At 36.0% G+C, this 17,833-nt stretch overlaps 2 protein-coding genes and 1 non-coding gene across 3 annotated transcripts; 1 reads left to right on the top strand and 2 right to left on the bottom strand.

Annotated features, from left to right (window-relative positions):
• The first annotated feature begins 1,208 nt into the window (after positions 1-1,208).
• Positions 1,209-5,559, top strand: LOC146916883 (Leucine-rich repeat protein kinase family protein). The gene is made up of 4 exons (XM_085718756.1): positions 1,209-1,744; positions 2,421-2,681; positions 3,392-4,264; positions 4,918-5,559. Exons 1-4 carry the CDS (start codon positions 1,300-1,302, stop codon positions 5,397-5,399), a joined length of 2,061 nt encoding a protein of 686 aa, XP_085574882.1. The 5' UTR covers positions 1,209-1,299; the 3' UTR covers positions 5,400-5,559.
• Positions 5,560-8,824: 3,265 nt separating this feature from the next.
• Positions 8,825-9,616, bottom strand: LOC146916882 (protein RALF-like 19). The gene has a single exon (XM_085717143.1). It carries the CDS (start codon positions 9,496-9,498, stop codon positions 9,181-9,183), a length of 318 nt encoding a protein of 105 aa, XP_085573269.1. The 5' UTR covers positions 9,499-9,616; the 3' UTR covers positions 8,825-9,180.
• A 5,949-nt stretch (positions 9,617-15,565) lies between these two features.
• On the bottom strand, positions 15,566-15,672 carry LOC146916881 (small nucleolar RNA R71). Its single transcript, XR_015017098.1, has one exon. It is a non-coding gene; the product is annotated as a small nucleolar RNA R71 (small nucleolar RNA).
• Positions 15,673-17,833: the final 2,161 nt, after the last annotated feature.

Below are 17,833 nucleotides of genomic sequence, written 5' to 3'. Positions count from 1 at the left end.
TGCGTGGAGGTGGAGGCGTCGGTTGTTTGTGTGGGAGGAGGAGTCGGTGGAAGAACTCACTCTTTTACTTCAGAATGTTTCTTTACAGGTTCATTTGGAGGATAAATGGAAATGGAAGGATGATTCTTCTTCAGTTTATACAGTTCGGAGTGCTTATAACTCTATTATTGCTCAGGATTCAGTTGATTATGCGGAGGCAATTCGTTCTATTTGGCATAAGGATGTTCCGTTAAAGGTTTTGCTGTTTGTGTGGCGTTTGTTCCGTGATCGTCTCCCTACAAAAAACAACTTACATAGGCGACAGGTTTTGGACATTGAGGAGCAATATTGTGCTGGTGGTTGTGGTTTGATTGAATCATCCACCCATTTATTCTTTCAATGCTTTCATTTTGGTTCGGTATGGAACCATATTTTACGGTGGATTGGGGTTGTCTCGGCGATGCCTATTGATGTTACAGGGCATTTTACTCAATTTCAACACCTTTGCGGTGCCAATAAGTCGAGGCAATCTATTTTACAGGTTATATGGTATGCGACTGTTTGGGAAATTTGGAAGGAAAGGAACAACATTATTTTTAACTCCATAGGTAGCCTAATTATGCAGGTGGTAGACAGGATCAAGTTACTAACTTTCAAGTGGTTGAAGGTGAAGTTTCCATCTCTTCCTTTTAACTATTATGGCTGGTGGCTTAGTCCGTTTACTTTATTAGGCATAGGCTGATTGGTGTTAGTTGTTCTTGAGGTGATTTGTGGCGAAGGCTTTTGTTTTGTAATTATTGTATATACTTTGTATTAACTTTTAGGTTTTCTTCCTTGGCTCATCTTGTGCTGGGAAGGCCTATACGGTGGTAATATATTTCATTTTAGTCTCTTCAAAAAAAAAAATCATCGATAAAATTTCTGATAAACATGGGACAGAATACAAATGTCCAGCACTTGACATAGTAAGTAAGCATCCCAGTGCTTTGAACTAGTAACTTGTAACACCACATGCAACTCACATCTGTTTCAAAAGTACAACAAATCCAACGGTCAATATTCCATCACATATTGCATGCACTGCAACATGTACAACACTTTTCAGTTTTCCCATTCTTTCTTTAAAATAATCATTATATTTATTATTTTATTATTATTTTCATGTTCTGTCTTTATTTTCTGACTTGTCCACTTCTCTACAAACTTTTGTCACTTCCTCCACCATCCTCAAACCAAACACAAACACTGAAACATTAAAGAACCACTTTAGTTTAAACAAAAAAATTGTGTTTTTTCTTAGCTTGAAACCAAGTACTAAAAATGGAGTGTTCACTGTTTATGTTTATGTTTAAGTTTCTTAGTTTTTCTGTAATGTTTTTGGTTTTAAACTCAAAAAGTGTACTTGGAAATGCTGAACTAAAAGCACTTTTGGATTTAAAGTCAAGTTTGGATCCACAAGGACATTTTTTGTCTTCATGGAAAATTCATGGTAACCCTTGTGATGAATCTTTTGAAGGTGTAGCTTGTAATGAAAAGGGTCAAGTAGCAAATGTTTCATTGCAAGGAAAAGGACTTTCTGGTAAATTATCACCAGCCATTGGTGATTTGAAGCATTTGACAGGATTGTACTTGCATTACAATTCTTTGTATGGTGATATACCTAAGGAAATTGCTAACTTGACTATGCTTAGTGATTTGTACTTGAATGTTAATCATTTGTCTGGTGAAATACCTTCTGAGATTGGTAAAATGGAGAGTCTTCAAGGTATGATTGTTATGTTTTTGGTGTAAAGTTTGGATTTTTATGTGTTTTTGCATCTGGGTTTTGCTTGAAGATTTTAAAGTTTGTTTTTTTAATTTTTAATTTGTTGTGTGTTTATGGTGTTAATGAAAGATTTGATCTTTGTACTATTCAGTTTCATTTTCATGTGTTTGACTTTCTCTTAAACTAAAATATAATTTTTAATTAGGTATTTTATTTTTTGAGAAAGGAAAGGAAATTATTGCACACAATACTTTTTGCATCTATAGTTATGAACATTTTTAGAGAAATCTGCTTTTAAAGATACTTTACACAATTAAAAATCCAATTTTGAACTACTTAATGTCTTGTGTTTTAATTGCAAAAGGTTGGTATGAACAAATTAATTAAAAGGGTAACTATACTTTTAGGTTTTAATAATTTCTTGTTACTTTTAGTTAATGGTTTTTTCATGAAATGATTTACATTTTTTTCTGGAAAAATAACATTTTCTCAAGTCTATTTCACAACAAAAAAATCTGATTTTATCACTATCACTTCTAAATCAATGTAATATTTTGCATATTCTATCTATTTTGTTCTTTAAAATTATAGTTGAAATTAAAAACTTGATTTTTTTCCTATTTTTTGATGCAAATTTGGGAGTGTACTAATTTTGAATCTGTACTTGGTTTTGTAGTTTTGCAGCTTTGTTATAACCAGTTAACAGGAAGCATACCTACTCAGCTTGGTGATCTGAAAAAGCTTAGTGTTCTTGCTCTACAGTCAAACAAGTTAGCTGGAGCTATACCTGCTAGTCTAGGTGACTTAGGAATGTTGATGAGGCTAGATTTGAGCTCTAATAATCTTTTTGGTTCAATTCCAACTAAACTTGCTGATGTTCCTTTTCTTCAAGTTTTGGATGTTCATAACAATACCCTTTCTGGCAATGTACCTCCTGGTAATCAAGTTGCTTCTTTTTATTTCTTCGTTAATTTTTTGGCGAAATTTATTTTGTGATCCTTTAAGTTATTTCATGAGTAAACAATCATTTTGATCCGTAAATGTGTGAGACGCCGTTGTTACCGGATGTACCAAAATTAAAAAAACATCCTCAAGTGTGTGTTTCGTTTTGCAATTTTTTTATTTACGAACCGAATTGTCTAGCATAAGATAAGATAAATTTGTGGTCCAAACTAACTAACGGACGACATATTTGAGGACAAAACTGACTAACGAAAGACACAATCAAAGGACATCCTTTGTTAATTTTTTGGCGAAATTTTAATGAGTAAACAATCATTTTGATCCGTAAATGTGTGAGACGCTGTTACACTGGTTTGCGGATGTACCGATATTACAAAAACATCCCCAAGTGTGTCTTTTGTTTTGCAATTTTTTTATTTATGGACCGAATTGTCTAACATAAGATAAGATAAATTCGAGGACCAAACTAACTAATGGATGACATATTTGAGGACAAAACTGACTAACGAAAGACACAATCAACGACTATGGTTAATCACACATTTAAGGATCATAATGACTAATATATTAGTCCTTCAACTCTGATAATGTTAACCCTGTTGATTTTTATTGCGCTTAATGTATTAGTTCATCAGAAATGATTAATCTAAAATAAGTTTATTTGGTTTGCTTGTTTCATTGCAGCTCTGAGGAGACTAGATGATAAATTTGTGTACGAATACAATTTGGGATTATGTGGAGTTGGATTTTCATCTTTGAAAGCCTGCAATGCTTCAGATCATGTCAATCCAAACAGACCTGAACCTTATGGAGCAGGAGTTGGTGCTATGTCAAAGGAAATCCCAGAAACTGCAGATATAAAGTTGCCTTGCAATACAACTCGGTGTCAAAACTCGTCAAAATCCAAAAAAACAGCATCTATTACTGTCGGCATAGTTCTGGCGACAATTGCAATGTCAGCAATAGGCATTATGTCCTTTACAATGTACCGTCGGCGTAAGCAAAAGCTTGGAAGCGCGTTTGATATCACTGAAAGCCGTTTAAGTACCGATCAAACCAAGGGAATATACAGGAAAAATGGATCTCCTTTGGTTAGCCTTGAATATGCTAATGGATGGGACCCTTTGGCTGATAGTAGGAATTTCAATGGAGATAAGCAAGATATGTTTCAGAGTTTCAGGTTCAACTTGGAAGAAGTGGAATCGGCGACTCAGTATTTCTCGGAGTTGAATTTGTTGGGTAAGAGTAACTTTAGTGCGACATATAAAGGAGTTTTAAGAGATGGATCTATCGTTGCTATCAAGAGCATAAGTAAAACTAGTTGCAAATCGGACGAAGGTGAATTTCTCAAAGGGTTGAACATTTTGACATCATTGAGGAATGATAATTTGGTGAGGTTGAGAGGATTTTGTTGCTCGAGGGGACGAGGTGAATGCTTCTTGGTTTATGATTTTGTTTCTAATGGAAATTTGTCTCAATACCTTGATGTGAAGGAAGGCGATGGTGAAGTCCTTGAATGGTCAACTAGAGTTTCTATCGTAAAAGGAATTGCTAAAGGTAACTCTTTCTATCCTCTCTTTTATTACCAAAACATCTATTTTTTGTTTTTTCGCTGCTACGAATAGATGCTTCAAAGAGGCCAAGCCTTGGCACTACTGCCACTACAGTAAGGTTCTCGTTGTCTCGTAACTTGGAGGCAATCTCTCCACTTGCAGGCATCTATTTGTATTTGCTACAGTCGCAGAATCATGCAGTCATGACTGTTGGAACAAGATCAAGTTGTGCGGAAAGCAAGCCGATTTTGATTTTCTAAATTCTAAAATACCGAGCTTGAAATACGTCTTCAGATCTTGATCTAACAGTGCTGACTGCGTAATGCGTGGAATTTGTGACTGCATCAAATCCAAATACCGCCTTTTGCCGCCCTTAAAACTCAGAGGCACTTCTAAATATACTGTCTACTGTTCCCTGGTGCATATACTGTATTTGAAATGTAGTTTGTCTCCCTTTCTTAACTCTAGGTGATAAATCACTACTCAACTATATATTCGAATTACTTTTAACAATGTTTTATGCATCCATTTAAATTCATATTCCATTTGATGATGCGATTAGTTTATTCTTGAATAATGTATTCCAAATGAATCAAGTAGTACATTACTATGGTTTTCAATTTTGATGTGTACACTGAACCTTGATTTGTGAATCAGGCATAGCATATTTGCATGCATACAAAGCAAACAAACCAGCTCTTGTTCACCAAAACATCTCAGCCGAGAAAGTGCTCATCGATCAGCGACAGAATCCGGTGCTCTCGGATTCCGGCCTATATAAGCTTCTCACCAACGACATTGTCTTCTCTTCACTAAAGGGTAGTGCTGCAAAGGGTTACCTTGCTCCTGAATACACTACCACAGGCCGGTTCACCGATAAAAGCGATGTTTACGCTTTTGGGATCCTTCTTTTGCAGATACTCACCGGAAAGCATAAGATCACTAGCTCATTGCGCCTCGCAGCAGAATCCTTCAAGTTCCAAGAATTCATTGACCAGAATCTCCATGGACGATTCTTCGAATATGAAGCTGCAAAACTAGCAAGAATGGCAATACTTTGTTCCCACGACTCTCCTTTCGAGAGGCCAACCATGGAAGCTATTGTTCAAGAACTTGGCAATTGTAGTAGCTGTCTTTGATTTGAATTTTAGTCTAAAATACTTTAACCATCACTAACGCACAAGTTTTATGTTGTTTTGCAACTTGCTGATCAAAACCTTTGTGATGATGGTGATGAGTTTCTAATGTATGAACATGATATTGTTCTATGTCCTTAACTGAAGGATTAGCTTTTGTGAATGTGTTGGATAGTAGTTAGATTGTAGCTAAGGGAAGTGACTTTTATTTGTTATTCTATTCTATATATATTTTTTTCCAATGTTGAGAACTCCGTAAGAGTTTCTCTTTGGAAAACTCGGTATCTGACCCAATGTCCGACAAATTCGATGGGTTCAATCTCATTGTCCAATTGTGTGGGCCCAAATTAAAGTAAATGTAGAGCTCTGTGTGGAATGGGAAATACTTGTGTGACATTAATGTCACGGTGACATTAAATTTGGGTCACACATTGGGTGACATTAGATGTGTTGTGTGGCCCAGATGCAATGACAATGGTAATGTGTGATTCAGATTTAATGTCACCGTGACATTAATGTCACCAAAGTGCCACCCGTATGGAATAATCCACTGGAATTGGCATCGAGAGAAATCAAACCCAAGACCTTAAGAAGATCAAACTTCAAGGTTCCAAACCAACACCAGCAGACCAACCATGTGGGTTTGTTAGATATATGCAAACTTCAAACTTCAACCCGAGTCCTTTTAATCTATTTTTTTTATTAATCTAGTTGAGTTGTGATATATGCATACCTTATTCCAAATCTTCCTTTTGCAGACAAGCATATGGACCTAAAGTTAAAGCAATCTCTATGCCATGTGTGTATAACATGTTTTAAGTTTTTTTTTTGAAGCAATAACATGTTTTTAGTTGGAGAAGAAAAAAAAAGGAAGAGTATTGGAAGCAATGCATAAGTATTTACCTTGGTGTTGGATACTTCAATGGTGTGTTACTTGGTTTGAAAAAGTATAGTTGTTCTTCCTGCATGTGTTTACAAATGTTATTCTTTTGTTTTACCCAAAGTGTGACTAAAATTTATAATTCTAAATGATGCTAAAACAAATAAGAGGAAATGTATGAGAAAAGAAATTCATTATATATATATATATATATATATATATATATATATATATATATATATATATATATATATATAGGGATTTGCTAGAACACACCCACTAGTTTTTATGTGGGAGTGTTTTAGCAAAGCTACACCTTAGGGTGTATTTAACCACCTTAGGGTGTGTATATATATATATATATATATATATTTTTTTTTTTTTTGTTTTTTTTTGTTTTTTCTTATTATCTCTTGGGCTATTTACGTGGGCATATCCACCTTTTTCCCTGTAATGATGTAGTAACAAGTTTCAAGGATGACAGAAGAGACATGCCCTTTTGGTTTGATGTTATGAAGGATGAGAAGCAAGAGGACTTGGGCTAGGTAGTTAAATTTGACCGTGTAAACTAAGCAACCTTTACCATAAGGATTAAGGTTGTCGGTATACCCCTCGTTACATATGGTTCGTGCCACAATGTCATTGTCCCAATCTCCTCGGTTAACATATTTGAAATAAGCACATAATTCATCGTCAAGGGTAGAAAAGGGGCTATTAAGTAACTGTTAACGGTGGCTCGATCAAACCTAACAACTTTCACCTATACCCTCGAGCTGTAACTGAAGGGATCTTCTTCTGTGGGGTATGAATTAGCATAGAATTCCTTGATCAAGTTTGTACTCTGGTCGAGGACTGAAATCAAACTCTTTTTCTGGTAAGATCTTTCTCTTTTCAAGCTGCTTAAATCTCTCTTAACTTTATGACCGTTTGAATCATCTTGCGCTAAATGTTCGCATAGGTGGTCGAGCCATGCTTGCACTTGCAGACTCTCTTGGTCCTTCTCTGGTGCTTGAAGTTAATCTTGTCTACGGTGCGATTTCCCTAAACAACTAACAAACAATAAGCTCTTTATAATGTATCAAGTATAGTTTACTAGCGGCATGGACTTTTTTAAAGCAACACAAATCAGGAAAAGTGTAATGTAGCATTGAAATAATGTTTCTGGATTTCACTTGATTCACTTGCGAGGTAGATTCGCCTAGCGAATTATCCCAGATTTTTAAAGATTGTAGAATTCAGTTTTGGATATTTTATCCCAGAGTTTTGAATTATCCCACCATATTTAAGTTAAATTCATGCATGCATGTGAAAATATTACTTTCTATTGCTTTTATTACTAATGATCTATATATTGCATCAAAACCTTCCACATTTTATAGCATGATGATGTTAAACAAGACTTGGTGAAGCATATAGCTGTTAAAATGCATGAATATGTCATTGCATGTGGATATCAAGTTAACAACATATGAATATTGACCAGGGCCGGCCTAACATGTCAAGAGGCCTAAAACAAACTTTATAATAAGGTCTTTTGAAATTAAAAAGAAAATAACACAATGCTTTTTAAAAACATGATAAATCAAGTTTTGTTGAATCCAAGGTTTGAACTTATGACTAAAAGGATTTTAGGGATTAAAATTGACCAACAAAGCTAGATAAATATTGATTATTAGTTAGTCATATTATATATTTATAGCTAAATTGACATATTTTAAGGCCTTTTTTTAACCCAAAATCTTGACGCCTATTAAAGCCCTTGCTTGGGTGGCTCGACCCTTAGGCCGGCCCTGATATTAACTTGAACATATATAAATTTTGTAAACCCTATTTCTTATAATAACTACTTCTCACCCAGGAAATAGCTTAATGACTTGCCCTAAGATTCAAATGGATATTGCTTCTGCTTCTGCTGTGACACTTGTTGTTGCTGCAGGATGCGGTTTTTTAGTTCTGTTTAGGTGGGGGCTGTTAAGTGTTGTTTTGGTCCTGCCTGCAGAATTTTGTTTTGGTGCAGCTAGGTGGTGAGCTCGGTTGTGATGCAGGGGTATACTTATGCTGGCATTTTGCTTCTTGTATATTCCGGCATCATGACCGAGTGGTTTTGGTGTTTAAGTGTGCCGCTATATACAGTCACTTTTGTATTTTCTGCCGTTTTTTCCGCGAGTTGTGGGTGTGTCTTACACCCTCTTGACGATGAATAATATTTGCCGTAAAAAAATGTTATATATCATTTTTAGTATAATTGTATTATAGTTTCTTTAAAATTTTTGCCACACTAATATGAAATGTCTAGATCCGCCCCTGGTGCTAGTGTATATGCACTATATCACAAGTAATAATATAAAAAGATCGAACCCACAAGGACTGTAGCACTATAACTTCCTACAACTTTTCAGCGATAAACTTGTTGCCAAGAAAATAAAATAAACCATTTGATGTCACAACAATAAAAGTAAATAATAAAACAATAGCAGGTTCCTTAAAAAAAAAATAGCAGGTTAGGAAATCAGTAAAAATGACTTATAAGTTCTCAAAGGTGGAAGTGTGGATTAAACTATGAATCATTTATAATAGAACTTTACTACAATACAACAAGTTATAACTTTCTATGGCTTTATGGCAAGCTGATGGTATTGGAGAGTTTTCCAAATCAGCCATCATGTTAAACATGTAAAGATACACCTTCTAGGATACAATCACAGTGCTTGTTAAAAAAAAAAAAAAGGATACAATCACAGTGCTTAATATGACCATGTGGTTAACAATTATCAAGAATTACTTGGTTCCCTTCATACATGAACAACCCATGAAATTAGCACAAATTATTTTCAATAGATAAAAGTAAATTATCATACGAAATCAGCCACAATTTTTATTCATGATTTTGTTTGCATGATTTAATCAGAGGGTTCTGGCACAATGTGTGATGACAGTGCAACCACGGCGATAAGGGTTAGCCTGACCTCTGTCGTTGCAATCGTAGTATGATTGTCCCTTAAGACCACATGGGATACTATCAGCCCGAAGGGCACCATAGCCAATGTATCTTCCTTGAGTTGATTCAGAATCCATCAACATTTCATTTTCTTCTCTGATTAAATCTCCCACGAGCACGGTACTCGGAAAGCTAAAGTCATGAACTTTAGAAGCTTCAGCAGATACCATGGCGATGACCATGGCTAGGAAGAAGAACATAAGCCATGGCTTGAAGTTTATCATTTTAGATAATATGGGTAAGGTATTGAGACTTTGTTGTTTGTTTGAAATGTAGAGAGAATAGAGAAGAAAAGCCTCTTTGTGTTAATTGCCTCTGTCTATACCCTTCTTCATAGAGGTGGGAAATAGGAGTATAAATAGTATACAAGTTCTGTACCAAAAAAAATAAAAAATAATTTGAAGTTAGAAAGTAGGTTTTTTCTTGTTGTGATATTGGGTGAATGTTGATCCCTTGCCCCGTAAGGGACAATCTTTTTTAGGTCACTAGTCCGTTGTTTTTGCTTGATATTATGGATCTGTTTGGTAAAACAAAAAAACGAGCTTATAGCTTATAAGATTGTATGACTAAAAAAACACTGTTTGGTAAATGTTATTTCATCAGTAGCTTATAGCTTATCATGAGCTTATACTTTATTTTCCAGACGTTATTTCAAGTAGCGTTTGAACTTATAGATTATGAGCTTATACTTTATTTTGTGAATAAAATTTAATTTAATGTATAATGTAAAGGATATATTAAATTACTAAATTAAAATTATTTTTTAAAGGAAAATTTAGATTACGAAATTATAAATACTTAGATATTAATTGATATAAATTTTATTATGAATTAAAAATACTTTTTATGCCATTTTATATTTATCAGCTAGTTGAACCATTAATTTTATTAAACGCTTAATTAATTTTTCAGCTATCAATCATCAGCTATAAATTATCAGCTAGTTTTTCAGTTATCTCAATTTTTACCAAAGAAAGCCATAGAGAGGTCCTGGTCCTTTTCTAGGTCACTAGTTCAAATGCATGATGCATGAATTATCTGTAAGTTGAAGCCCACATGTTTCTCCAACTGATGATAATGGCAATCTTTCAATGTAAACATACTAAATTTGCACCAGGACTCCAAAAGTCCTTCATCCATTCATCATGTTCTTTGTTGTTGGTTACAATCCATTCATCATGTTCGATCAAAGGAAGTTTATTTGATTTAATAAACCAAAATTTCAATTGATGTCCAAGAATAACTATTATTATTATTCTTCTTATTATTATTTTTTAGGTCACTAGTTTGGTGATTGTAAATCCGTAGTTGTTGCTAAATACAGACAGGTCCTGGTCCTTTTCTAGGTCACTAGTTCAAATGCATGATGCATGTCCTATCTTTAAGTTGAATCCCACATATTTCTCTAACTTATGATAATGGTAATACCATCAATAGGTAACTAAATTTACAATGTATTGCATTGGGACTCCAAAAGTCCTTCATATCCATTCATCATGTTCGATCATAGGAAGAGTTTATTTGATTTAATAAACCTAAATTTCAATTGATGTTCAAGAATAACTAGTATTATTAATATTATTATTAGCGCTTAGACGGGCATACTGTGTCTGTCTATCCCATCTTTTTATTATGCTAATTCGTATAAATTATAAATAATAGTTTTTATAAATTTTTAATTAAAATAATAGATATTTTGCACTTTCATATTGTAACAAACTATAATTATCTTTTTCAATGATACCCACATTATAATAAATATAATATCTTTAAAAAAATATATAACAAATTCTTGTCCTTTTTAATGACACCAACAAAATAACATTAAGGGTATAATTAGAATGAGAAAAAGGGAAACCAAAACAGTCTATTTTGTTTATATATATATATGTACTTGCGGTGAGTACAATATCAAAGACTAGGGTTTAACCTGTTTTTCTGATACCTTGAGAATGCTCTCAAGAGGTGTATTTATATCCCTATGTGGGCTTGTTTTTTTTTTCGTGACTTAAGCCCTAAGCAACCTGGGCCTTAAGTCATTTTATGGTGCTCTAGAAGTTTCTACAAGCCTATTGAGGCGCCGCCTCTACGGGGGAGGGGGGGGGGGGGGGGGGGGGGGGGGGGGGGGGGAACGCGCCTAGGCTTTAGATGCCCTTATGCAGGATGCCTATGCCTTTTTGGAGGGCATTCATGCCCTTAGGAATAGATTGACGATCCACAACCACCACAAGCACGAGTCTTAGGACAAGGCAAAGTGATGAATTTATAAGATCGATTGTTTGTATAAGTTACCATACATCATTCCAGATGCTTCTAGAAGACTTTTGAGGCGGCACCAATAAGAGTACGCACCTAAGGTCGTTTTGGCTCTTCTGGAGGGCGTTGTGCCCATAAATATACATTGGCGGTCCACAGCCCCCCAAGCACGAGTCTTGGGACAAGGCAAAGTGATTACTTATGAAGTCGATAGTCCACCCAAGCACGAGTCTTGGGTAGGGGTGGGAACAAGCCAGACCGTCCGACAGGGGCCTACGGCCTAGCCTATTTAAAGCCTAGCTCGACCCAGCTCGTTTATTAACAAGGCTAGGCTCAAGCTTTTTATAAGGTCTATTTAATTAAACAGGCCAGGCTAAGGCTTGCAAAAAAAGCCTATTAAGCCCGTCAGGCCGGCCTATTAAGCTTTTTATATATAATATATCTTCCATTATTGATATTTTTGAAGTTTTTTTTCATAAAGACAAGCCTTCATATGATTGGTTATTTAGTAGCTGATATATTGGTGTGATTAAACCTTCGTAAGAATTCATTATTTAGTAGCAAACATATTTTTGTGCTTTAGGCCTTAATAAGTTTTGGCCTATTTAGGAGTAGGCTTACATGTGTTGCCAGATCTTAGCATAAAATAGGCTTTTAAATAGGCTTTCAGGCTTCATCAGGTCTTTAAAAAGGCCAGGCCAGACCTCGAAAATGAGCCTATGACGGGTAATAGGCCAGGCTCAGGCCTATACTTTTTGAAGTAAGCCTGGCTTAGGCCTTACAAAGCCAGGCCCGGCCTAGCCCATTTCCACCCCTAGTCTTGGGTTCGAAGTGGTTAGTTATAACGTTGCGATTTTGATATTGGAGTATGGGCAATATCTGCATTTTACATGTCCTTCGAAGAGTTCATTGGTGTATGGCATGGGCGAGCCCTTTGTGGCGCTATAGTACTCTGCAAATTTATTTTTGATGTAACTTAAGTAGGCGAGCCCTCTAAGGCGCCTTCAATACTCTTTAAACTTTTTGTGGGATATTTATTTTGAGACGTCATATTTATGTTGAATTGCCTTAATGGTTTTGAATTCGTTCCCAATTTCTTATAATATTCGCCGTTCTTCGAGGTTTCAAATCCGTTTCCTCTTTGCTTTTAATTTATCTTGGCATTCTAACCTTGGTTCGCCTTTTTGGCGTTAATTCTTCATGACCTTTTGGCCTTAGTTCGCATGTGGCATTATGTCTTCTTGACGTTGTGGGTCTTAGTTCTTCTTGACCTTTTGGTCTTAGTTCTCCTGTGGCGTTATGTCTTCTTGACCTTGTGGGTCTTAGTTATTCTATTTTTGCTTTTGTAGCTTTTGCTTTTGTATCTTCGTTTTGATAGCTTTGCTTTTTTATCTTCATTTTGATAACTTTACTTTCATAGCTTTGCTTTTGTGTCTTCGTTATTGTTATGTAACTTAACCGGGCGAACCTTTTGGGGTGCCTTCAACACTATCTAAGTTTTTGGCGCTGCTTTTGCTTTAATTTCTCGAAAACTTTTTCTTCGTAATTTTTAGCTTCTGGTAGCTTTTGTTGATCTTCTTTTAATTATTTTATGCATTTTGCTGGAAAAGGGTTTTTTTTGTGAGCTTTGTTAAGGAGGGTCTTTGTATAAGGTATTTCTTGTGCTCAGGGCTCTTTTGGGGTTGGCGTCATGTTTTCTTTTAGAGCCCACTTGGGGTTGACAACTTGTTTTCGTTCAGAGCCCGACTTGTTCTCGTTTAGATCCCATTTGGTGTTGACACAATGGCGGCGTTCAGAGCCCACTTGGGGGTTGACACAGTGGCGGCGTTCAGAGTCCACTTGTGGGTTGACGCAGTGGTGGCGTTCAGAGCCCAGTTGGGGGTTGACACAATGGTTTACTCTACAAGTATTTTTGGTCTTGAGCTTTCGTTTTCAGCTTTTCTGCTTTGGCGTCTTGTCTTTATTCATGCGGAAATCAAGTAGAGAAAATAGGAGAACAATATTTTTAAGAAAGTAGGGTGCCTCGTAAAAAACCTGCAAAACAAATCTCAGCGTTTCGTCTTCCTATTCTTAATGGTGGGACAATTGCTTCCATTTGCATTTCATTTTTCACATTTAAATTCTGGTGTGCTGTTTGGTGAGTTCTTTGTTAACTTCGCCCGTGGCGAGCTTGTCTGCAAAAATAAAAATACTTCCACACTTTCAAAGTAACCAATTGATGAGTCATTAATTAGTCTATTTTAATATATTATTTAGTATCGTTTTATTTAGATTTAGTTTTATTTTATTTCAATATTATTTCCTTTTTGAATCTTTTACTTCAAATTGCATTTTATTTTATTTCAGGAACGAATATATGATGGAAGGAGTCTTGGAGCAAAAGAAAGGAGTCTAGAGCAAATTCGGTACAAAAATACGAAGATACGGAGACAAAAATATGTCTCCCACAAGTCAGAAACTTGGCACGGCCCGTGCCAACATGTGTCACGGCCGTGCCACCCTCCAGGATGCCTTTTGCTGCTTTTTCTTCGGGCCCAAGTTACTATGTTTTAGTTTTACTAATTAGCCCTTATAGTTGCTTAGATTTTAAGTCAATTGTAAGCTATAAATAGAGTAGCATTCCATCATAAACATTCACTTTTATTTCTTAGAATTTATTAGTGACAATTATTTTAATAAAGCTCTTTTATTTTATTTCTTTACTTTCTTTCTTGCAATTTATTTTATGTTTTCTCTCTTCTTCCCCATGTCTACAATGAACATGAGTGAGTAGACTTCTTTGTCTTGGGATTATTGGGTAAGTCTAATGACGTAATCCTAATCGAACCAAGCTTTAACCCTAATTTCATGTAACTCTAATTTCTAATCTAAATTCACCGTTTTAACATGAATTAACCATTATCAAACTGTAGAAGCAAAAGTGGAGGGTTTGATAATTGTTAATCCATCATCTCAAACATCAATTCATAATGCGAAAGCGGAGCTTTGATGTTGGAACAAGTGAATTTAGACAAGAATTGCAAAGGCAGTGAAATAGTATTTGCAATTCTTGAGACATGTGTAGTTTCAATCCTTATAAGCATCTCCTAGTAATCAAGTCAGCAAAATAGGCTTGGTTGCTAGGGGTAAACTCTCACCGAACTTGATTGAAAAGGTGAGGGGCTAAAGGGAAACCGGTCTTTAGAAATTAGGTAAAAAACATGGAATTAGAAGTTAAGGTTTTGGCTAGTAAAGGATTCGTCATTACGATAAACCAATAATCCCAAGGCTCTTTTTATTATTGTTATTTAATTTCAATCAACTGAACCTCCTCTTTTTAATCTCTTTTCTCCTCTAATCATTTTCTAAAAGTTAATTAGATTGAACAACTCCCTAGCGGAACGATACTCTTTTACTACTATTACTTCGATAGACCGTGCACTTGGGGTTTGGCCTATCAAGTTTTTGGCGCCGTTGCCGGGGAGTTAACTAATTTAATTATATTTTTCTTTTTGATTAGAATTCTATTTCTTTTTCTTTTCTTTTCTTCTTTTATCTTTCTTTTATTTTTGTCACCGTTATCTCCTTGGGTTCTCAACCTTTTTTGCGAAGAACTAGAAATCGAGTGGTATTCATACCCGAGATCGAAAGGTTTTTACATAGAAGGAGGAGAGAGGCACAAAATAATGCCGCCATGGCTAATCGCACTCTCAAAGAGTATGCAACGCCGTCTACGGCTCTGCCACAAGCTATTATTGTGTACCCAACGGTTGAAGATGACAACTTCGAAATCAAGCCTGCCCTACTTAACTTGGTGCAGCAAAACCAATTTTCGGGATCCCCCACCGAGGATCCCAATCTTCACATCTCTGTTTTCCCACGAAATAGTGGAACCATGAAGGAGAACCAAGAGGCCGTAAGACTTCATCTCTTTCCCTTTTCCTTAAGGGATAGAGCTAGCGCTTGGTTCCATTCCCTCGAAGTCGATTCCATTACTTCATGGGATCAGATGAGGCAAGCATTCCTTGCCCGTTCATTCCCCCATCCAAAACTGCTAAACTAAGGGACCAAATTACTCAGTTCAATCAAAAAGATGGGGAGTCTCTCTATGATGCGTGGGAGCGTTTCAAAGAAATGCTCAGACTTTGTCCCCACCATCTTTTAGAGAGTTGGCTCATAGTCCACACCTTTTATAATGGCTTGTCTTATACCACTAAGATGTCTGTTGATGCAGCTGCAGGTGGAGCTCTAATGAACAAGAACTACATGGAGGCATATGCCTTAATTGAAGATATGGCTCAAAATCATTACAAGTGGACCGACGAGAGAGCCATCACTAGTTCTTCGTCCTCCAAAAAGGAGGCAGGTATGTACGAAGTCTCTAACTATGATCACCTTGCTGCTAAAATTGATGCACTAACCCAACAATTTGAAAAATTCAATGTTAGTGCTATCTCTTCTACTTCTGCATCTTCTTCTTGTGAAATCTGTGGTATAACTGGTCATGTTGGTGCTGATTGCCAACTAGGTAGTGCTATTAATGGTGTTTAGCAAATGAACTATGCTCAATACAACTAAGGGATGAGACAAAACCAAATTTTTTATAAAAATCAAAATCCCTATGGACAAGTAGCACCACCTGGCTATGCAATCAACCAAAGAGTCGCTCAGAAATCTAATTTGGAAATTTTGTTGGAAAATTCTATTGCCAATCAAAATAAACAACTTCAAGAACTTCAAAACCAAACCAGATTTCTGAATGATTCTCTTTCCAAACTCAATACCAAGGTTGATTCTATTTCTACTCATTCTAAAATGCTTGAAACACAAATCTCCTAAATAGCCCACAAGTGGCTACTCTTTCTCAAACACCGGGAGTCTTTCCTGGTCAAACCGAAGCCAACCCTAAAGCTCATGTTAATGCTATTTTTGTTGAGGGTAGTAGGTAAGGAGAAACTATTGCTAAGGTTAAAAACATTGAGAAAGAAAGAGTCAAGCTTTTAGGTGAGAAAACTGAGAAACCACTTGATAAGACAATAGCTCATTCCCCTTTAAAACTTGCTAAGCTCAACTTGGAGGGTCAATTTAATAAGTTTGTCAACATCCTAAAGAAAATTTGAATTAAAATCCCCTTTGCGGAAGCTTTGTCTAGGATGCCTCTATATGCCAAGTTTTTAAAGGAAATTTTTTCAAAGAAAAGGGCTATAGAGCATAGTGAGACAATAGCTTTGGCTAAGGACACTAGTGCAATCATCCAAAAGACACCCCCTAAGCTTAGAGATCCAGGTAGTTTTGCCATACCTTGTATGATTGGGAGTGAAACCGTTGACAAAGCCTTGTGTGACTTAGGAGCTAGTGCAAGTTTGTTACCTTTGTCCCTCTTTAAGAGGATGGGGATAGGAGAGTTAAAACCTACGGAGTTGGTCTTAAAGCTAGCTGATCGTTCTACTATAAACTTAGTTGGTTTTGTTGAGGTCATACCCGTTAAGATAGAAGGAATATACATTCCAGCTGATTTTGTGGTAGTTGACATTGAAGAGGACGATGACGTCCCTATAATCCTAGGTAGACCTTTCCTTGCGACTGCGGGAGCTCTAGTTGATGTTCAAAATGGTAGGATTGTCTTTCAAGTGAGTGATCAAATGGTAGGCTTTGAGTTGGAGAATGATATGAAAGGTCCTGCTCTTTATTCTTGTGCATTGTCTAAAGATCATGATGTGAAAGAACGCTTCATAGCGTTATCTACACAACATGATCTCTTTGATCCATTCTAAGGACTTTTTCTAACCGTCAAGCTAATGACACTAAAAGAGCGCTTCGTGGGAGGCAACCCACACATTTAATTGCTTTATTTTGTTTGTTTTCCGTTGTTTTAAGTGTTTTGTAGGTAATTGTCCGAGTATGATTCAAGAAAAGTAAAAATTTTGAAGCCCCCTATGTCCAGAAGGTTGGCACTTCTCTTCTTCTTCAATCATTCTCACACACAAACCTCTCTCTACCTTCAAACTTCTCTCTAAAACTCCAACCTTCATATCTCCATCAAAACTCCACCAATTCACACAATTCTTTCAACAAACAATTCTAAACTTCATTCTAAACAAAACCCTTCCATCAAAAACAACTTTCATCCACCCAAACCCATAATACACCAAAACCCTATTCTCCTTAACCTAGACCTAAAACCCACAAATTCATCACCAAACTCCACAACTAAACTCATAAACCTTATTCAAACATAAACCCCAAACCTAAACCAACCTTTTCCACCAAAAATCTTTCAAACCCTAACCTTCCCCCAAACCACACAAATTCAACCTAAGGTCA

This window comes from Medicago sativa, chromosome 6 (genome assembly GCF_051527215.1).
Source record: "Medicago sativa cultivar Bolivia chromosome 6, Bolivia_mono, whole genome shotgun sequence".
NCBI lineage: Eukaryota > Viridiplantae > Streptophyta > Magnoliopsida > Fabales > Fabaceae > Medicago > Medicago sativa.
The sequence above is the reverse complement of the archived record's forward strand: the minus strand, read 5'-3'. Positions and strand labels throughout refer to the sequence as shown.

Excerpts from the sequence above, each read along its gene's own strand:
- LOC146916883 (XM_085718756.1), top strand. The coding sequence starts at position 1,300 with ATGGAGTGTTCACTGTTTATGTTTATGTTTAAGTTTCTTAGTTTTTCT. Across the intron at positions 2,682-3,391 it reads TTCTGGCAATGTACCTCCTG|CTCTGAGGAGACTAGATGAT; the intron begins GTAATCAAGTTG and ends GTTTCATTGCAG. Across the intron at positions 4,265-4,917 it reads CGTAAAAGGAATTGCTAAAG|GCATAGCATATTTGCATGCA; the intron begins GTAACTCTTTCT and ends TTTGTGAATCAG.
- LOC146916882 (XM_085717143.1), bottom strand. The coding sequence starts at position 9,498 with ATGATAAACTTCAAGCCATGGCTTATGTTCTTCTTCCTAGCCATGGTC.